General features: G+C 43.3%; 1 protein-coding gene across 1 annotated transcript in view; it reads left to right on the top strand.

Moving 5' to 3' along the window:
- ANTXR1 (ANTXR cell adhesion molecule 1) overlaps nucleotides 1-21,464 on the top strand; it is a 111,135-nt gene that overhangs the window by 43,620 nt on the left and 46,051 nt on the right. The window contains exon 13 of the mRNA XM_040618155.1: nucleotides 16,109-16,204. Within this exon, the coding sequence (XP_040474089.1) occupies nucleotides 16,109-16,204 (96 nt within the window). The remainder of the gene's footprint in view (nucleotides 1-16,108; nucleotides 16,205-21,464) is intronic.

The raw sequence follows: 21,464 nt of genomic DNA, 5'->3' as shown, positions 1-21,464 counted from the left end.
TTGGTATGTTTTGATCATGAGGCAAGACCTGGGAAAGAACTCTTAGAGAAAAATTATTCCTTCCTGATCTGCTTTCTTCTGGGGATACAATTATTATTTCTAGGTTATAGGAGATGAAATAGCTGTTCCTTTTCTATTGTCTTAATAGCTGCAAGAAAACTCAAAAATGCCTGTGTTTGATGGCAGCACCTACTACTGTAATGCCTCCAGACTGCGAAACTGGATTTGCAGTGCCTCTAAGCAGCCAGAATTCCAATTCAGAACCTACATCCAGACCTAGAGGTAGTGACGTTCATTGGCTGCTTTGATAATTATATTGCAGGCTTCAGTAATCGAGGAGGCTTCTTCTGGGTAAACAGACATTTTGCCTTTGTAGTAGTGTTTGTTTTTTCCAAGTTCCTTTTAAAGATGGAACTGTTTACCGAGACTACAATCCTCTCTTTAATTAAGGTTACAAGGGCTTCGGTCCTGGAAATACCCGTATACAAAATGTGCACCAAATGACTTGTTTAATTGACTTCAGACCTGCGAGTTAGGTCTGTTTGAAGATCTGCAGCTGAAATGGGACAGTCAGAAAGCTGTGGAATGAAGTGATGGTAACAAGCAGGGAAAAAATCTAGGGTTTTCTTCCCTGTGTGCAAATGAGCAATCAGTGCTTTCGGTTTCCTCTCTGCACTATATTTCAGAAATTATCAGGTTTGGAAAGAGGTCTGGAGTGTTGTCTTCAAGAAGCTTCCCAGATGGCCATCAGCAGTGACTTAACGTGGCAGCCCCACACTCGCTTTGATGCAAATGCCTTGAACCCAGTCTTGTTCCACTCCAGAAATGGTATTTAATGGGAGAAGGAACAAAGCAAGTGGCTTGATGGCCTGAAAAGCTTTCCATTTCTTTATTTTCCTGTGAAGCTCTACAAAAAAAACTTCCTATGCAACATGTAAAGAATCTGCAAAGATCCCATTTTCCCTATAAACAATACCTGACCTGTTCTATGAACTACCCATTTTCAAGGACTATCTGGAGATAATCCAGGGAAGAAAATTCAAGTAAGAGCATAGCTAAAGCAGACAGCTCCAATCCCTGCAAGTAAAGACCAAAAATGAATAATCAGAAAAGTCAGTTGGACTTTCACTCCTAAGTTACAAATGTAGGTATTTGAGGACTGAAACAAATAGAGCCTAGGCACTGAACTATCTCATAAGCTTTTTTTATCACCCTAGCTGGCAAAAATTTTAGTGTAGGTTTTTATGGTAAGGAAACTGGGCCAATTTCTCATAGGTTAATTGGGCAAAGCTGTTTTATGCTAGCATAGGTGCTGACCTTTGTTAAATATCTTAAGACTCCTAGGAATGAGGCAGCTAAATGAAGGTCAGTTTTATTGAGCAGTGAAAACTCTAGAAGATAGGAAACAGATGGGTCACTTTTGGAAAGCAACAAGGGATCAAAGCCTTTGCCTTTTCTAGAGGCACATTGTGGCTTCACTGCTATAACTCAGCAAGACCGGACTCCTGTGGCTGCCAGAAGCGAGGAGGGAAGAGGACTTAGTCCTCCTGTGCTCTCATTGTGCTTTCTTTCACCAATTGCCAGATGCTGAAAGTGGGATGCTGGGATTTTTTTACCTTGCCCGGTGCTGTCATTTTTGTGAGGTTAAAAGTGCTTTTCACTTTTTGCAGCTAATATGCTGCCTTCATATTTAAATACTGAATGTGTGGCAGAAAGTGTTCTGTGGGCTTGTCCCCTTTAGGAAATGTCACTGGTTTATGTCTCTGAATGTGGTAATGCACATACCTCTCTAGGATAAACTCACTCCCTCTGGGAACAGACAGAGCTTTTGCTTGAGCCCATACTGCCTAACCAAAGTGATTATTTGCACTTTTTCCACTTGAGGTGTAAAATCTGCTATAGGATTTCAAGGAGGAGAAAACATGGGAAAGTTAGGAATGAAGGCATAAGTAATGACTGACTTAATCTCCTTCTTAGTCTGAGGGACACTTAAATACATCTTACTTTCCAGCATTAAGCGATACTAGTTGTCAAATCTGTCAACAGCAAATTAGACCTCACTGAAAGCTGGTTGGGGTTTCGGGTTTTTTATTTTGTTTAAAGGAGTCAAACATACAGCTAAAACAGCCTTAGAGCTTCTCCCTATGCTCTCAAATCTGGACACTTTGGAATCTACTTGTCTGGACTTCAGGTGTCTGTTGTGCTTTGAGGGACTTCTCGTCTTCCCTAGCTCTCTGCATCCTGAAGCGTGGCAGGCTTCAAGGTTTGCAGCCCAAAAAAAAAGTGCAAGGTTTGTCAGAAATTGAACTGCTAGGCTTCTGTCGTATTCTGCCCTTTGCTTAATCGCCTGTGCTTTCCAATATCAGAGTCCAGGCATGACTGTATATCCTTTTATACCTCATTTTCCGTGGGAGTCAAGGAGCTGCTGGTTTAGGTTCCCAAGATAAAATTGCCAGCAGTGTTTAAATTTTTTAAAGCAAGTCTCCAGGCTTTCCGGGTACTTCTCTGCAGTTCTTTCCTCTCCGTTGAAAGGTAATTGATTTTGTATTTAACAAAAGAAAACAGAAGGCGGCATGGGAGAGACTTGTAAAGATGCTTTTGTTGCAGAGGATCTTTCAGCATTTCCCTTTTAAAGTACATTTTGGGAAGACTTGTAGTCATATAAAAGTGATCTCAGCTGGATCAGGTGGAACAAAATCTCCATTTAAAAAAGGAATCAAAATTCTTCTCTGTTGGCCCAGTTACTTTCAAGCCTGAGGTATGAAGCTGTCCATAGGAGGTCTTTGGGGATTTTATTTTGTTTTTCTTCCTTGGGCTTTTCAATATGAGTTTTTAGAGGCAAGAGGGTTGATTACACAAAGGAGGCCCTTTTAAATCCCTTGTGATATGTATCAGTCCAGAATTTGCCCATCCAACAAATGAAACTTCAAATGCAAGGCTGGTCTGAGGTATAAAGAAGTATCAGTCAGAACAAAGCTTGACTCCCCGATCTCGTGCAGGGGTGGTCTTTAGTTAAAGGTGGAATTGTCATTTTCTGGAGATGGTAAAAAGCATTGACTGTGGAATTGTGTGGGACTGCTCGGTTTTCAGAGTGCAGTCTTTACCTCAAAGAAGAATGAAAGAAAGAAAAACAGGTAGAACCAGGTTAGTAGAGGAGAATTTTTTTTTTTGTTTTGGTGAATGCCGCTCCCTCTCCCACCTTCATGTTAGTTCCACGGCAATAGTGCTTTTGTGGTGGTTTGTTACCATCTTGGTTTTTCTTCTGGTTTTGGTGGCTTTCAGATATAAAGGGAAACCTGGCTGCACAATGCCAGATGCCCCCAAGATGACAAAGTATCAGAGCATGTATCTGTCTGTCAGGAGAGGAAAATAAAAGGATGCTGGGGAGAGACCAGGATATTGCACCCACTGCTTTGAGATTATAAAACAAGCCTACCCCAACTAATCACATCCCCACAGGTGGTCAGGAGCTGCTGCATGCATTCTCACAGATCCTCTCTCAGTCCCCCAGGTGGTGCAGGGCAAGAAGAGGTACGTACTTCAGGGTGGACAGAATTGGGAGGTCTGTGTCCTGCCCACCCTTGCAGGGTGCCAGCAGCAGTCTCAGAGCTGGGCTCACCAGGCAGGGGTTTGTCGTCAGTAAGGAGCTCCGTGGAAAAAAAGGGGGTTTGCTTGTTGGGTGAATGCAGTGACTTCTGTTTATCCGTCCAAAGTGGGCGAGACACAGGAGCTTTTGTGGTTGGGCAAAGCATTTGTTTTATTAAATTATGGCATGCAGATGAAACCCTCTAGCTTAGGGCAGAATGGTACTACAAGTAAATGTGAAGCTTGCTTGTGCCCTCTCTGTGGATGGGCAAGACTATTTTTCATTCAGAGATTTTGCTGACTGCACACCCCAGACTGAGGATTACTGAATGGCTTCTGGTAAAGCTGCTAACAGTGGCCGGGTTTATTTCAGAAGCTAGAGGGTAACACTGTGTAAATCAGGGGCTGCAGACAGAAGTTTAATCCTGCGCCCCACTAACTTTACATATTACCCAGTTAAACTAAGACAGGGCTGTCCTGAGTGTAATTTAGGGCGTTATTTGACCACTGGCAGCTACTCCAACAGAACAGGGGAATGGCTGGAATGAGTGTTCTTAAGGTTGGGAGACAGCATGCTGTTTATATGCTTAGCTGGAGGATAAGATGCCAGCATCTCCAGTATGATAAAGCTCAGCTGGCTGGAAATATTTGATGAATTTGTCTCTTGGCTTGCTTGTCTTGCAGAGTGTTGTGCTTTAACTCCAGCCGGAACTAAGCCCTACACAGCTGCTTGCTTACTCCCCCCGCAGTGGGATGGGAGAGAGAATCGGAACGGTAGAAGTAAAGAAAACTTGTGGGTCGAAATAAAGACAGTTTAATAGGTAAAGCAAAAGCTGCACACACAAGCAAATAAAACCAAGGAATTCATTCACCGCATCCCATTGGCAGGCGGGTGTTCAGCCATCTCCAGGAGAGCAGGGCTCTGTCACATGTAACAATGACCTGGGAAGACAAACGCCATCACTCTGAATGTGTCCCCACCAAACTTCCTCCTCCTTCCCCCAGCTTTATATGCTGAGCATGACATCATACGGTCTCCCTTGGTCATATCCCTTCCGTCAGCTGGGGTCAGCTGTCCCAACTGTGTTCCCCCCCAACCTCTTGTGCCCCCTCCAGCCTACTCACTGGTGGGGTGGGGTGAGAAGCTGATAAGGCCTTGACACTATTAAGCACTGCTTGGCAATAATGAAAACATCTCTATATTTTCAACACTGTTTCCAGCACAAATCCGAAGCACAGCCACATACTAGCTACTATGAAGAAAATTAACTCTGCCCCAACCAAAACCAGCACAGGGAGTTACTAATTTATTCCTCTGAAGTTGTTTTTTCAATATCTATACCTTTTAAATAATGTTTTTCTTTCACTGTCAAGTTCTCTGTGGGGAAAGGAATCCCTCCTTCCGTGCAGAGGGCAGTGAGGCTGCATTGTTATTGCATTACCTAAACAAAAGGGAGCAAAACCAGGCAGGGATGTCCAGGTTCCTCTGCTGCTGGCAGAAGATGCTAAATGGCAGCCCTGAATAGTGAAGGCTGCCAAGGCCACGCACCTGTTAGGGGCAAGGCATCGTGAGGCATCACTTCTAAAGAAACGCCCTTAAGGCTGTGGCATTACACTGGCCCAGAGAAAAGTGGGCTTGTTCCCCTGTGTTCTTTTGGACAAGGTAATCTCTTCTCTATAGAATCCAATGTGGATTTAAAAGCCTCTCTCCAACCCTTGGAGTCAGGTGTGACTCCTTGGACTGAGATTTCAGGAGGAGATTACCCTGGCAAGCATTCTTTAGGAGGCTTGTGAATGTGTCCTGGGCATCTGCTTAGCAACTGGGCCTTCCATTTCTGAGCCTCAAGGAGCTATTTTGGTTATAGGTAATGTTTAGTTATCAGAACTTGTCACTATCTGTCTCTGCTTGACTCAGATTAGACAGAGGCCCCTTCTGGGACAGATGGACACACAGACGCACCCCACCGTGCTGATATTCTTTCTTATTTGGCCTTCATACTGCAGTCACACAATGGATCTGACTTACTCCAGGTGCTGCGTAACCACAGAAGACAAAGACAAACCCTGCCCCCACATCGTTAGTGTTCAAGTCCTTGCAGCAAGGGTATTGACTTCAAATGTTCAGTGCTCTTGCTGGCAGCCAGTCGTGCTCAGCTTTCCAGTGCCTGGGAAAGGCCTCATCTCCCAGCGTGGGCCGGCGGGGATGCTCTGCAGGCGAAGGAGGTGCCTTTGCTCTCCCTGGCGGAGGTATCTGTGCAGTAGGCTACCCGAGGTCAAAGGTACCCAGCAACTCAGTGGAGCTGTCAGAGATTGCGATAATCTTCAGAAACACATTAGGTGTGACTTTACGGTACGTGAACAGTATATTTTCATATGCCATGAAAGACAGAATTCTTCTTGCCATGATAGGTTTCCTCTCCCTTAGCTTTTAATACTAGTTTTTTATATTTTTTTAAATGTGCCTGCATTTACAAATGAGACGCTAAGGCAGAAAATAAAGATTAATGTAGCCTCTAGTCCCAGTCTGGAAGTTGGCGATTACATTGCTGCAGGTGTTACTGCGTGGTTGCACACTTTCTACCTTTTATCTGACTAGAATGTCTTAATTGGGTGGCAGATAATTAATGATGAGAGTTTAAGAAGTAGTTTCATTCTACTGAAGTCAGTGGGCCTGTGATATTTGAAAGCACCAAGAGCTATAGTTTGCTAAGCATAAAAATCCTATCTTGTAACAGCAATAATATACAGCATAGGACACAAATGCAATGGGAACTGAGCATTCTCAGCTTCCACTAGTGCTAAGACTAAAACCCAAAAGTTATTTCTTCTTCCCCAGCTGTTAGTCTGAACCTGCCACCAAGCTCATAGGCAAAGCTGCCCCACATCAGGCTTTAGTGGTATGAACGCAGTGTGCGTTGCCAGCATTTGCACCGTTAATGCCTTGGGAGTGTATGTTGCCGTGGATTTCCCACTGCTTGAAGGAGAATGAGCAAGTAATGGCTGGTGGAGTTGGGAAGCTTTTAGGAACGGGAGTAAATCCCTTCTTGTGTTGGAGAGTTTGAAGAAGTGAAAGAGAGAGAAAGTATTAAATACCGCTTTATGATTTTGTACACATGTGATGTGCACAGAGCAGGTTGCACACCAAGCATTGTCAGGAAACAGGAGTGTACAACAGAGGAAATAATTTACAAGGCAGCATTTAGAGGCAGGAAGTCAGTCCTGCTCTGTGGACTTGGAGGGCTGCTGCCAAGTTCTTCAGTGAAAAAAGAGAGCATCTCGGAGAGAAGCCAGGATGAGAATTAAAATAAGTCTTTGTTCATTTTCTAAAATGCTCCCAGAAGAGGAAAAACTACTAATGACCTCTTGCACTAGCAACTCTAAGACTCATAACTGGGAGGTGAAAACTGCAGGGCTGCAGTGACAGTGTAAACCAGGTCTTCCTGGGCAGTTCTCAGTTGGAAGGAGCATCGCTAGGTGATATTGCTGTGCTCCCTGTATCACCTAGTGAAACGCGTGATGTTTCTTTGCAAGAAGGTGAGACAATGGAGATACCCAAACATGGGCTGGGAGAACGTTTCTGTGGCAAGATGTTAGACTTGCCTTAGACTAGCATTGACTGAAGCTCGATTTTATTTGCTGTGTGTATCCAGTTCACAGTGGATGTCTTCCCAGGTCACACCCTGTTCATTCAGGAGGAGTGCTAGGGGAATTATGCTTCTAAAAAGGAGCGTCTTTCAGCTCAAAAGGGACATTTTGAGTCAGGGCAGCTCTGGGAAAGCAACTGCATTTGGGAGGCATATGCAGTGCCTAAGCTGGGCTTGCCCTCATAAGCTGGGGTCCTACCCAGTGCCAGTAGGTACCGGCCCCTCCTTACCTGACATGCTGGTGCTCCAAAATCACTTTTGGATGGAAAGGTGACAAGGTGGTTAAGCCCTTCCACAGTCCAAGATAGGACTGTGTGATAATCTAGGGGTTTGGAAACCAGAGGAGAGCTGCTGGCTAGCAGCTGGGCCAAGCCAGTCCCTGGCTGTGGAAAAGGGGCTTCTTGAAACGATTCATGTGGAAGTGAATGGATGCAGTGGCTTATTGCACCTGACAGTAACTTGGGGAAGAGAAAGTCTTGCATAGGCAGATCAGAGAATGGGTTATCTCACAGTGAAGCAGTTGTCTTGGTGGCAACCTGTAATAAATGGCTTGGGATGACCAGTGGGGTGACAGGTGGGGAAAAGGCCTGCCATTCTGGAAAGAGACAGCCCCTCTGGTCTCACATTTCCAGTTGCAAGGGTGCAGGAGCCATTGAAATCAGTTAAAAAGGAGAATTTGGTCTCTTAACCTCAACAGGTTTTGCATTTGACAAAAGGAGGTGGGTACTGGCACAGCTTCACTACATCTAGGTACCTCGGTTTTCTTCCTGTGGCTATCCAAAAGACTGAAGGAATTCACACCTTTGAGTTAAACAATAGTGGATGGATTTGATCTTCAAATGTGGAGAAAGAAATAGGTAGAAAATCAAGAAAGCACTGCAGGCTTGTAGTAAAAACTAATGATGCCCTTCACTAAAGGTTGGTTTGGGGTTTTTTTAATTCAAAAGGAATGTAATTCAGTGCTAAAGTAGGGTTTTTTCAATTGTGACTTTGTTCTGGGCTGCACAATTAAGGCTCTGCTAGTTATCAGTGTTCTTAAGTCTGCAGGCAATTAAAGTGCATGCGCTATTGTATCAATAGAGGCTTTATGAAACTGCAGAGTGAATTTAATGAGCGCTTTCCTAGGGCCCTTGACCTGTATATTATTAGTTGAGGTATTGCTCTGTGGGAACTCCAGGGCATACGATTTCAGGTTTGTTTCTAAAAGAAATTGTTCTTACATGCTTTATGCTGCAAGTATAATAGGCAGTGAATGTTTTGGCTAATGCAGGTCACCCGAAGAGTTAAATGTGCAGAGATTATTTCACTCCAACATTGCTACACAGGCTGTTTTATAATACCCTTAAGTGTGGTAGGCATATTACAAACAGCATGTTCCTATGGTTTGGAAAGTAGGGATTTACGAAAGAGACCAATAAATTTGAGGTGGGGGCAGGATCACAGAATGGAAGTTCTGAAAAGTTTTAATTTGGAAACATCAAAATAGGTTGTGGGTATGCGACTTTTTTTCTGTGCCAATGCTGAAATTAACTAGAAAATACATGCTATAATCTCTATATGCATGTATACCTCTAACAGTAAAACTCATTTAAGTTGAAACAGAGCACTTTGAAACAGTGCATTTGAAACAAAACATTTTATTTTATTGAAATGTTTTTCCATTGAAAATGTGATTTCAATTTAAACTGAGTTTCAGAAGGAAACTTATCCCAAACACATCTTGTTGTGTGGGTTCAGGTCATGCTGGCATGCTCTGAGACTTGTCAGACTCCAGACAAACCATTTGTAATGGCCTGTGAGGAACTTCCCCTGTTCAGCTTTGCGGGGCAGGTACATGAGCGTTAGCTCAAGGAAGGTGCTCCTGAAATACCTTTTTAAAAAAAAAAAATTTATTTATTTAAGTGCTGGTTAAATGCTACAAATCTCATAAACATGCACAGAGGCAAGACATTCCAGAGCTGTAGCATGCTGTTTTCTTTCCTGCCTTGCAAAGGAGTAAACCCAAGTCAAGCCATAAATGGTTGCTGTTTTGACAAAGTCTAATTCCACAGAATTTTGTCTGCTATTATTCCAGTTGCTATTCACCTCCTGAAATGGATTTAACATACTTCTTTTTAAGGACTGTCTTCAGGCACAAATGGAAACCAAAATAACTGCTTAAGTTTCACCTCAAAGGTTTTGTTGTTTAGCTATAAGTGATGACAAGAGATGGTTGTTTCAGAATAAAGCTCCTTGGTGCCTCCTCAGTCAAAATAGAAATATCTATAACTGAACGTGCTCTGTCAGGAGGAGCAGTTAAGCTGCTGGCATTATTTCATTGCAAGGGAGTGTGCAGATTGAACCTGAAAAGAGCATTCAGAGGCCTCTGCCTTCGTGCTGGCTGATTTTCAGGATTTTCAGGCTATGTGGTGTCGCAGCCACAAAGCCGAGGCTTGCACACTCACCTCCAGGATGAAGTCTGAGGCCTCACAGGATGCTGTGACCTCTGCCTGTAACTGTAGGGTGTGATTATTAAGATGCTCATCTTTGGTTAGAATGCTGAAGGCTTGCAGCTAAGGAGCCCTGCTCCCTTTGATCTCTGCTGCTTCCTGCAGTGAGGCTGTTAAAATTGTGACACCTGAAGTTTGATGATTAGCAGGTAATAGCACGACCAGTAGAGATCTGAGCAGACGTTTAGTGGTACCAAGTCTTACCACTGTTTTTAGCCTTTGGTTCAGAATAGGTCTCTTGGCAGTGAAATTCAGGGGTCAGGAGCTTTTGTGTCAGAAACAGTAAAAGAATTTGGAGCATTTTACCAAACCAGATGGGGTGTTCAAGGGAGCTGGAAAACCAGAGAGGAGAGCATAGGCTTTTGGACCACAGCACCTCTGAATGGGGAGGCGCCTGTCATCTGAAGACTACTGAATCCCAGCACTGGTGGAGCGTATATAAAACTGAAGAGGGAAAGCTCATCAGTCTGCAGGGTTTTGTCATGTGGTTTTTGATAAGCTATCCCACCAGATCCTATTGTATTTACTGCGGGATCCAGATGCTATGCCTTACGTGTGAAGCACTAGCCAAGGACTGTACGAACTTGAATTCTACCGTCAGTTTTGCCATATCTGCCTTTCAGAAAACTTGCAAACACTTCTGTTGAGCTGGAAATTTTTAAGTATTTCTTCTGAAGGAAAAGTTCAGCTTGTTTTCATAAGTGTCAATCAAGTATTAGAGAATTGTTTTCCCTGACCAAAGATTTTTCCTTGTAACAGTGGGTGTAATGATTACTTCTCCTTCCCACCATGTGTTTGCCTGCTCTGTGTGGAGTGTGAACTTCTCAGGACAAGGGTTGTCTCTTGCTCTGGGTTTATACAGCCTATGGTCATGCGAGCCTTCAACTGGTGTTTACACTGGGCTGAAAAGCAAATAACATAGGATGCTGCAGAAGTCTGGTTTTAAGTGTGCTCTCATCTCCTTTCAGCTCTGGAAGGAGACGAGGGAAACAGATGCCCCTCCCAGAGGGGCAACTCATTTCACAGCACAGTAAACTTGGAAAAAAGAAGCTGAGAACACCTACACTGGTTGACCCAGACCAGGTCATTCTTGCTGGCATCCCCTGCTGAGCTTGGCTCCCACTCAAGAAGCTTCGCATAGATGCCGATCAGAGGCTAGCATTGCAGAACAGTGCATTCACCGAGTTTTCATTTCCTTTTAGAAATTAGGCCAGATTTTTCTGTTATATTAAAAGAAATTCCTGTGTGTGATAAAATAAATTATAGACATCAGTTTCTATTGCTGTGATGGGAGAGTCCCCAGGAGAGGCAGAAATAGAGAGAAATAGAGAGTGGTTCCTTCACAATAAAAGCTGCCAGAGTCTCTCTGGTGTGAAAAGGCAGGGTCATCCTTTGTCTTCCCTCCCCTATTGACTAAAGGATGTTAAAACTGTTTCTCCTTTCTCTGCCGGGAGAAATCCTCTGTCTGATTTTGGATGCCCCTTCAAAACTGTACTCAAGATTTTCATAAAGCTTTTTAAAGGCACTTCATTCTTTTCCTACTAACACCTCTGAAGGCTTTCAGCATGTTATTGCTCTTCCTGCTTGGAAAATGTAAAAAAGGACTGGGATACAGGAGCCATTCCATCTTCCCTGTCTCTGGAATGACATTAACCATGTTTCTCCTCTTTGTAAAGCACCTAAGGTTTATTTGAGTTATTATTACTGTGGAGTCACCCTGAAGCGAGACTTGGTTATATGGCTGTCTTCATGCCACTGCTCCCAGTTCTTGGTAGCAGTGCGGATGGTTCCGCACTCCGAGCCCTGAAGCAGTAATGGCAGCAGCTTTCCAGCCTGCCCTGGTGGAGACATCACAGGGCTACAGGACAGCCCCAAGTCCTCTGCTGCAGTAAAGAGCTGGAAAGGCTCCCACAAGCTCTTCTGCATACACAGGGGAACGATAGGCTGCCTGTAGTCCTGACAGCAGCCAGCTGGTAGGGTGCATCGCTTTTGTTTGCTAAAGCAGTGGGTGCAGAACTGGATTAAACAGAATATTTAGGGTTCTTACTTTCCAGTGAAGTATGTAGGGCTTAGGACTAAATCCTCTTACTGAACCCAGCCTTCAAGCCCTACCAGAGCCAAGCGCTTGATGCATGTATTTCATACATGTTCATCCCTCTTAGGTACAGCATGAAGTCAGCACATTTAAACACATGTTTAAGGTTAAATCCATTTACTTCTGTGGTAACAAGCATGCATGCTACCCACCTCCTGATCCCTATAAATCGACGGTGCGTTAATTTGTCAGCCAAAACACATGAGTGCATTTATTAGATGCACCTAGTACTTCATTCATCACTCCTGAACATCAGCATTCAAAGCTTTTGAGGGTCTGTGCACTTTAGGAATGTTATTCCAAGTTACCTTTCTGGAATAGCTAATGTATGCTGTAAATGCCAGTGCAGTAAAGTGAGAAACTAGGAAATAAAATCTTAAACAAAAATAGTATTGGAAAACACAAACCAGACCAAATTCAAGCACAACAAAAAATGTCCATCTGGTGCACAGTAGCATTTTTGGAAAAACTCTCAGAAACAAGCCATAGTTCCACCGAAATGTCAATGAACTCCTTTATGTTTATGAACTGGTATATGTTTGTTTCTATGTTAAAAGTATTGAGGATGCCTAAGAAGAAATAGGAGCTTAATATCACAGATTCTGTTTTAGCTTTGTCTCTCCAAATATTGTGTGCGTGCTTCCTGGGGCAGCCATCTCAGTAGGCAACAGCAAAAGAACTCCGGGGGATGAGTCATTTCCTCTGTGGCATGACCATCACTGCAGTGGCCATTGCTGTTCGCTGACTATTAAAGGAATGTGCATGCACCTAGTTTATACTAACCTTCTTCTTGATAGGATCTTCCCAGGGATTGCATGCGTGCCTTGAAGGAGCGCGTTGCTTTGAAGGACAGCACATATCCAAATGTTTGTGGGTAGAGTTAAGGAAATAGCCGCTGCTGTTTACTGGATCAGATTTTGCCATCCCTTCCCTATTCTCTCTGAAAGTATCTGTGGTCCAGGAGGTGGGCCAGGTTGCTGCCTCATCGCAAAAGGATCCCCTCAGTCAGTCTGGCTTCTCACAGTCCATAACAGTTCCAAGTAACTGCTGAGTGAAAGCATATGTATGTACATACACACACACACCCCTTGCACACACATATAGCTATGTATGAGGAAATGCCTCTAATATGTTCTGCTTCAGGCTTATTGATATCTTTATATTTTATAATGTCTTTCAGAGGTTGTTTTCCATTGTTCTTTAACTGCCGGTGATACCTGTAGCGTTTTCTTGACCGTGTTGGTCTCTGGCAGGGAAAAGGAGGCTTCAAGGCCCAGCTGCCTTGCGTTCTCTACCAGCTGATCTGTTTTGAAATCTAGATGGTAGAGTTTTAGCATGTCAGATGTGTAGCACCTTGAAAGGTCACATAAAGAGCCCGCTCTTTTATACGTTACTGTTTCTAGATAGATAGCAAGGCGTTTCAAAATGACTCCAGGCATTGCCTAGGACTTCCAACAGCTGTCAAGAATAAGTTGCCGATGTTTTACACTTAGGGTTTGGCAGAGGCTCTGGCAAGTACCTTAGCTGCCTGGCTTTTCTCAGCCGTTCAGGTGTGATGGAGTTGTAGGCTGTTGATCTCACTGCGACCACAAGCACGAGGGTTTTACCTTGGTGTAAGCAGTCAGGATGAATCCCTGTGGGAAAATAGCACTGATTTCAGATAACTGTGCACGGCTAGCCACACTTTGTCTCTATGGATATTTTAAATGGAAAATTCACGAGTTCAGTGTTAAAATTTTTCTTTTTTGGTCTTTAAAATGAAAGTTGTTTTCTTGGTCTGAATTGACAGCATTTGTTCAGTAAGCGTTAAACACAGCTCATTGAATTGTTCCATGGTTCAGTGTTTCCATGAGCATTTGTATAGTTCTTCCAAATTTTGATTAAAAAAATAACGGAATGAAAACGAGGCATTTCAAATGCTTCAGCCCTTTTTAACCAGCTATGCCTGGGAGAATGACATTCAAAATGTCAGTGGAACTTTTGCAAACTATTTTAGCAGGTGTATTTTCCTGCTTGTTTATTATTCAGCTTGGATAAGCGGCAGTATCTAACTAAGCATTGTTCTAGCTGTATAAAACCATAGCTGTTACACAGAATGATAGCTAAATTCTAGCAGAAGCTGACAAAATAAAGATAAAACAAACCAAAAGCAGAGTTCAAGCTGCTTTGGATCATTATAGTAGGATTTATTGTGTATATATGCTTTATCCTGATCTGACTTGCAAGGGTTTCCTCAAAGCCCCATTTGCAGCGGTGACAGCCCAGTCAGAGGAGATGAGGGTAGGATTTGCCGTTCCTGATTAAGGCTCTCAGTGTGACACTTTGTAGCTATGGCTGAACCCAGAAAATCCAGTTCATATTTGTCTGGAATATTTTTAAGTTTGTTCAAATACAAGAAAAGGAATGAATCCAACGAGGAATTATTTCTTTGGGGGGGTGGGGAGAGGGGTAGGGGGTGAAGTGTTCTGGTTTTGATATCTTAAGAGGGCTTGTTCCAGCAGACTTGCCTGGCAATGCTTGCTTTAGCAAGAGGCATTACCTGAGTGAGAAATGTAAGATTTGGTAAATCAAACCCTTCTATGTCCTCTGGACTTTTCGCTGCTGTGATACACAGAATACCAGCTGGCCGCATCAGCAGCCTTGCAGAGAAACAGATGTGTTGGGGTAACGTAATTGCTCTTTACAGATTGTTGGGGGGTGTGTGTGTGTAAAGATGAATTCTGTTTGAAGAAAACAGCTAGAAGGCCACTTTAATTTGGTTTGTATTTTTGCAAATTGATTTTAGGATATTCTTCATGACAAAATTTTTGTTTCAGTATAGGGGGAAAAGGGGCAGACAACAGTTAGACGTAAAAAGCCTTATTTCTTCCATAATTTCATGGCAGCAAAAAGTCAGGATCACGTTTTCTAGAGTGTTGAATGTCAGCAGGTTCCATTTTGTAGATGATGGATATGACACTATGCTGTCTGTCTAGGGGAACAGCATCAAGCGTCCAGCTTTGTCTTTTCAAATGAGCTTTTATTTTGTGTTGGGGTCCAAGTTCCATTTCCAGATGTGCCTTTGGTGAATTCTTCTCCTGTGGGGACTACCCCTCTTTTGTTTCCAAGTGTTGAAGATCAGGTTGTCTTGATCCAAGTTCTCCAGAAATCCCTTCAACACCAGAAGAGAGTTTGGAAACAGCTCTCAAACTGACTTTTTTTTCCCCCATTATTCTTCCCATTATGGTATGATGGGAGATCATCTGGCCATTGGATTACAATGATTTAAGCAGGCACCCAATTTTCCCATCCTACGGGTCAGTCTGCTCTTGAATGTGTCCTTAATCTGGCATTGTGATCTTGACACTTGGATGGGGGGGGTTAAATGTCCGGCTCTTAGATCAAGAACATCTCAAACTGGCTTAAGTCAGGACTGCCTGCTTGCTTATCTCAGAACAGGATGACGTTGCGGGGGAGCGGTGTAAGGAAGCTGGCATGCCTCAGAAAGCCAAGAACATCTGGTGTGGGTTAAATCTAAACAGCAAGAAATAATGCACACTCGGTTTTGATTGCTGTATTGAGCTGGCTTGTGCAGCACTTCGCATTGTTAATCAATATCAGACAATTGCAAATGCATTTTTAAATGGGGGAAGTACCCAGTTAGAGAGGAAAGGATCTTCTAGAGTCAATGGCTTCTGACTGCAGATTGTTGTGGTGGGGGGTGTGTGTGCGTCCAAATCTCCTTGAAAAGCTCATGGCAGAACTACCCTGACTCAACACTGCTAAGAAGAGCAGGATGACCCGAGCCATGGGTCCATGGAGATATTGCTTCAAGTTTTCTTTTTGGAGCAAACTTTAATGCTAACATTGCGTTCAAGTTTATAGTGCAAGAGGGGAAAAGAGTTGCAAAGAAAGGGGAGTGCTTAAACTGCAATGAAACAGTGTGTTGTGAGCTCTTTTTTAGGTCTTTTTTTCCAGTCTTTACAGCACTCTGAGGAATATTACATTAATTTTGATCTGAAGTGAAATAAGTGGTTTGCGTAATTGTGAGGCTCAGAAAATTGAGACAAAACCTATAACTCTCTAGGAAGTGAACTGGAGGTCTCAGCCTCTTTGCAACAAGGTGGCAGGAGCAGGTGCCACATTTGGATGGATGAGGAGGGAGGAAAACTGCATTTTGTCTGAAAAATCATAAATGGAGTATGGCAATGGCCTTTGGCACATGTGCTTGCCTGGCAGCAGGATGCACAGACTGGTACTGTGAGAAGGGGAGTTTTGTATTAGTGATGCTTACATTCTCTGTGTTTCTTTTCCAGTCAGATGGGACCATCCTGGCTATTGCTTTGTTGATCCTCTTCCTCCTGCTGGCGTTGGTTCTTCTCTGGTGGTTCTGGCCTCTTTGCTGCACAGTGGTAAGTGACAGAAATCATTAGCACAAAACAGCAATTCAGTGTTGCCTGAATGTATGAAATGGGTGGGAAGGAGGCAAAGTTTTCCAGTAAGAAAGAGCGTAGGACTGGTCATTGAACAAGACAGCATTTCTTCCATTGCTGGCACGGTTCTGCGCTTCTATTTCATCTGCCTGACCTTTGGATTATACCCATGAAATAGCAATGTTGCTAATGTACAGACCTTGTCAGGAGCCTTTTAGTCTTATTTATTGATCACAAAATGGAAAAGGTTTGCAGAAACATATTAGTTGCCATGCCTTTTTGGGAAGGAATGGCTTTTCTGGATTTTCTAACTCATGTCAGTATCTCAGTGCTGGAGGACTCCTGTAAAAGGATGAACCCAGGCTGAAGCCCTTGTTCTGCCTCAGGTACAAGGAAAAGAGATTTGTAAGTGTGCAAATTTTTGCAAGATTAACTTTTCTTCCTGGCTTGCAATTTCTGAAAAGCTCTTTGAAATATCCAAATGACAGTTTCAGATGAAGCACAGCTATGCTTCACTGAGCATTATCTTTCTGCCACGCTTTTCACAAAATGTTCTTTGCAGTTAAAAAGCACAGTCACAGAGTTAATAATTTAAAAAGGCAGACAGAAATCAGGAGAAAACAGAGGAGAAGGAAGAGGTCAAGGGAGGCAAGAAGGCAATCGCAGGACTTGAGACAAGCTTCTCTCTCACACGCGACCCTGGTGTTTGTCTGCAAGGATCTGTCATAGCCCTGTACGTCTCTGCTGGTCATCCCCTAGGTCTGCCTTTCCCAGTAAAGATCAGGGCAAAGGCTCATTATTGCGGAACGTACAATGAAGCTTGTGAACAGTGAAGCTCTGCTTTTCCTTTGGGTCTTGTTCACGCTGCAAATATAGAACAAGAATTAGGGATGTATAAATGTCAGCAGAATTGGAGTCTGTTTTTTGTGATTGTCTGCATGTAATGTTTCAGATGTTTCTTTCAAAACTGCCCAAACTGGCTCTAGTTTCTGTGTTACCATCATTATTCCCAACTTTAAATCACTTACCCAGTGCTGCAAATTTGCATCTTGCTGTACCAAACCTACGATCCGGTGCTGAGAGTTCTGAAGCCACAAACTGCAGGAGCAGTCACATTTGAGGATGAGTCTTTGTCTGGAGATACATTTCTCTGTCCAGAACAAGTAGGGAAGTGTTGCAGGGAAAATCTTAGTTGTCTATTTCTGTTTCTGGCTGGAAATGCTAGGGGGTAAAATGCTTCTTTTCACAGTAGTTTGGCACCTCTGTCCTGAGATGAAAACCAGAAGGGAAAGAATATTTATTTGGACTTTTCAGAACAATAAAAATCAGTTCTAAAAATGGCCAGAGGATTAGCAGGGTGGTAGGTTGCTTGGAGTAGTTATTTGTCTTAACTAGATGGCACATTCCCAGAGAAGCTGGGCTAACTTCTTTGTTGGCGCATCTGCATAGAAGTCAATGGAGATATGCCCTGTACAGATGTTTACACTGGGGTTTGGTGGAGAATTGAGGTGTTGGAGAGGAAAAGCTCTAAGTGATGCTGCCATTTTAAGGTTCTGTTACAGGAGAAAGATGAAGCTGATAGGAAAAAGGCATAAATAAAAGCAGCAGGGCATGGAGTAAAGGGAATATTGTGAGGGCAGTATGGGTCTGCTGCAGTGGGATGATATGAGGATAGTGGTCATATAACAATGTTCTTGAAGTGTGGGAAATACAGTCCACATAAGCAAGATGGGTGCAGCAGAGATAGGGAATCACTGTCCACATGAAACTTTCAAAGGTTAATATTTTCCAGTTTTAAATTCTGTACTTAAAAGTTAGTTGTAGCTAATCTCTCCTCCTTTACCTCCCACATTCCCTCTTAGCAAGGTCTTCAAGTAGGGACTATCTCACTGATACTTTCCAAATGTAAGTCAAACACATTCCTTTACTTGCTGGAGAGGTTTTAGTTCAAGAGCCTGTATGAAATCTCTTCCAGCTCTCTGGGATGGCAGTCCAGTATGTTTGGCAGTACATTAGCAGCTAAGATACCTGACTGTGTATTGCTTACCCAAAGATTCTGTAAAATTATAGATAAATTCACAGAGGAATACTCAGCCTGTAGGACTTAGGGTAGGGAGAAAGAGAGCATAGCAGTGCTTATTTACTAGTTTGGTAATGGCACATTAAGGAATGCAGTGTTGTCCAAAGCACAGAGTGAGTTAAGGGCAGAGGAACTGGCTTGCACAACAGGCAAGAGAGGCAGGCAAGCAATAACCTCTAATAATCAAACCGCAGACCCAGAGACACTGCTGTGGATTCAAGCCCAGGGATGTTTCAGAGATAATTGTGTATGTGTCCAGAGGACAAAAAAAAAAAAAAAAACACAACAAAACAAAACCAACACAATTGGCTCTTTCTGACCAAGTATAAATTTGTTTCTGAGTGACAAGCACATTTCTAAACACTGAAATTCCTCTTGGCATGCTTTTTAATTAAATAGGAATCATTATTATCCAGCAATTCTTCAGGAAAGACACCAAGCCAGCTTCATCCCTGGAGTAAATGGACTGAAGTCAATAGACTTACTCTGGAGATTTATCTGGAACCCAGTATCTCCTTGGCATGAACTCATAAAGAAATGCTGTTTCCAAATGTATCCAAGTTTATTGGTCTCAGAAGTATTCTGGGATGAAGTCTGGAATTTACCACTCAGTTTACAGTAGATGCAATTGTTGCTTAGTGGATCAGAACAATAATAAGGTCTTTGCTGTGCCTGACACCAACACAGGCAAAATTTCCCTTGATATCTGTGGGGGGATATTACAAAAGCATGGCAGCCAGGCCCTAACCTTTCAAAAGGTTTCAAGGATGTTTATTCAAAAACAGCAGAAACCAAAGAAAGATAATTCTGTTAAGTGGACAGCCCCAGCACTGTGCACGTTAGAAGAATGATGGCAAGTACAAAGACAGCTGTAATAGGACGGCCCCGCTTTTCCTAAGCAGAGAATATCTGCAAAACAGCACATGCCAGATCCTGGCCTTGTTGATGTTAGTGGGCATCTTGCTGTTGTCTTCCCGTTCCTCCTCTCTCCTGAACACAGTATAACCTGAAGGAGTCTGAGTGATCATAGTAACTGTGTGTGCAAGAGGCTCTTTAGGTGCCCAAGGGTGAAATTGTTCTGGGTAGGAGGCCAACACAAGGCTTAGGTTTAATGTTGATGTAAACCAAGTAGATTTTAATGTAGATGTAAGCCAAGTAGATAACAAGCCTCCAAAACTGTCTTAAGGAGGATTTCACAGGCATGTTGTTAGATCGGCTTGAAAATGGAGCTGATTAAAGCATTGTGGATGTATAGTGAAGGCATAATCAATGCGATAGTTGGAAGGCTTGTCTGTGCTGGGGCAGTTTCCCTGTGCCAATATGCAGCACCACACTAAGCAAGTGTCCCCCACGGAGCTGAAGTGGTGGCTCCAATCAGCCTGCCCCAAGCCTTGAGCCAAACCTTAGCTAGGACTGAATCTTAGCAAGGGGTAAAATGTGGAGGGTATGAGTGGAAATATCTCTGTGGTGCAGCTGAGACTCAAAGCATTTCCCCACATGCTCGTACATCACATCTCCTTGCAGCTTTATGAGTCACTTTGCCTCCCTTATGCATCGATACAGCCTGGCCTGAGTGGGGAGGGCATGAGAAGCTGGTCTGTGTTAAATGCCCACTTAGAATATACCCACCATCTTGCTCATTTTTATACTGCAGCTTTTTTAAATACAGAGGTGTGGCTGGCATATAAATGAGGTGTTGGTATTTAAGCATTTAACACCAGTTTTAACTTTAAAGCTGTTTTCTGGAAGGAAGCATGGAAGAACCCAGCAATTTGTTTGGCTCTATTTGTGCTGCAGCTGACCAGAAGTTTTGGAAACAAAGAGCTGGATGGAGAAAATACAGAAAATATATATTAAAATCACATGAAAATCAAGGCTAAACTGAAGGAAGAGGAGGGGAGGAAATGCATAGACTCTATAGAAACCCTCTGGAGTCATAAAATTACACGGTATACGTTGGCTTGATGGAGATTACTTACAAGGGCCCACGTATTCTGATTCCCACCCGCTCCCATGTGCACATAAAGCACAGTTTTTCTGCAGTTGTGATGATTTTGGGAGAATGGAACACAGGATCATGAATCATCTGAAACATTACCGAGACAAACCAAGGAAGAAAGGCACAGATGTGCAGGCAGAAATTGCTTGCGGACCCCACCGTCCTTGCCCTCAGTTCAGATCTGAGCTATTGAGACAAGCGCTTACCCAGCGTAATGTGGTAGTTCCACTGAGTTTATTGGAGCTTAATGTGGTGTGTGCCATAGAAGGTCTGAATTCATGCACGCTGCCGCAAACGGGCGTCTTTGTTTACAGCACAGTCAACCCAAACATTTGGAGGTAGCAATGTTACTGTAGGTTTAAAGCAGTGTAAATAACAGAAGCTGACTTTGCCATTGCTGTGCACAAAGGTCAGCAGGAGGATAAAAAGATGGTGTTATTAAGCATCCAGAGTACCCACAGCAGTTCACTGCTCCTCTTAGCCTCCTGTCAGTCAGGTCAGAATGGTTTAGATATGCATATAATGCTCTATAACTGGCCATCTTTAAACAGCCTAGCATGGATCCTGGAAACGGCATAGCAGAGGCATTTTGCCTGGGCTAACAGCATCAGCTCTACAGCAGCACAGTGGAGCAGCGGGCTAGCAGAACTGTGTGTGTGCCGGGCACTGAACTGGGGTGCTTTGACCTGCTACTGTGACGTGTCGTTACCAAAAGGTTAAAGCCAAATTCTCCAAAGCGTCCATCAGTTCTGAGGTGTCCAAACTGGAATATCTTCAGGGAGTTCTGTTTTTGGAAAGTGCAGAGCTTTGCCTTCTGAAAGTTAGGAAGGTAGCCATTTTCCTTTAGATGAGTGCCTAGATTTCAGATTCCTAAACCATTTTACTTGCTGTGCATTCCCTTAAGGCCAGACCCAAAAAACAATTACATTAATCTTGACCAGGTTCAGCACCCTTTGCTCCAGACCACAACAGCTACTTAAGGCAAAGGAGGCACTGTTGTTCTTTGCCCTAGTCTTGCATGGGAACTAATTAACTCAGTAAAAATGACGAGTTCTTTTGCTTTTTCCCTGGCCACCTCTCATCTCTTCTAAAGAAAGTTGGCTCAGCCCAGCTAAGGAGAAAGAGACCTTTAGGACATAGTCTTACTTCACCAGAAAATC

The sequence above is a fragment of the Falco naumanni genome, chromosome 19 (assembly GCF_017639655.2).
Source record: "Falco naumanni isolate bFalNau1 chromosome 19, bFalNau1.pat, whole genome shotgun sequence".
In the NCBI taxonomy this organism is placed as follows: domain Eukaryota; kingdom Metazoa; phylum Chordata; class Aves; order Falconiformes; family Falconidae; genus Falco; species Falco naumanni.
The sequence above is the reverse complement of the archived record's forward strand: the minus strand, read 5'-3'. Positions and strand labels throughout refer to the sequence as shown.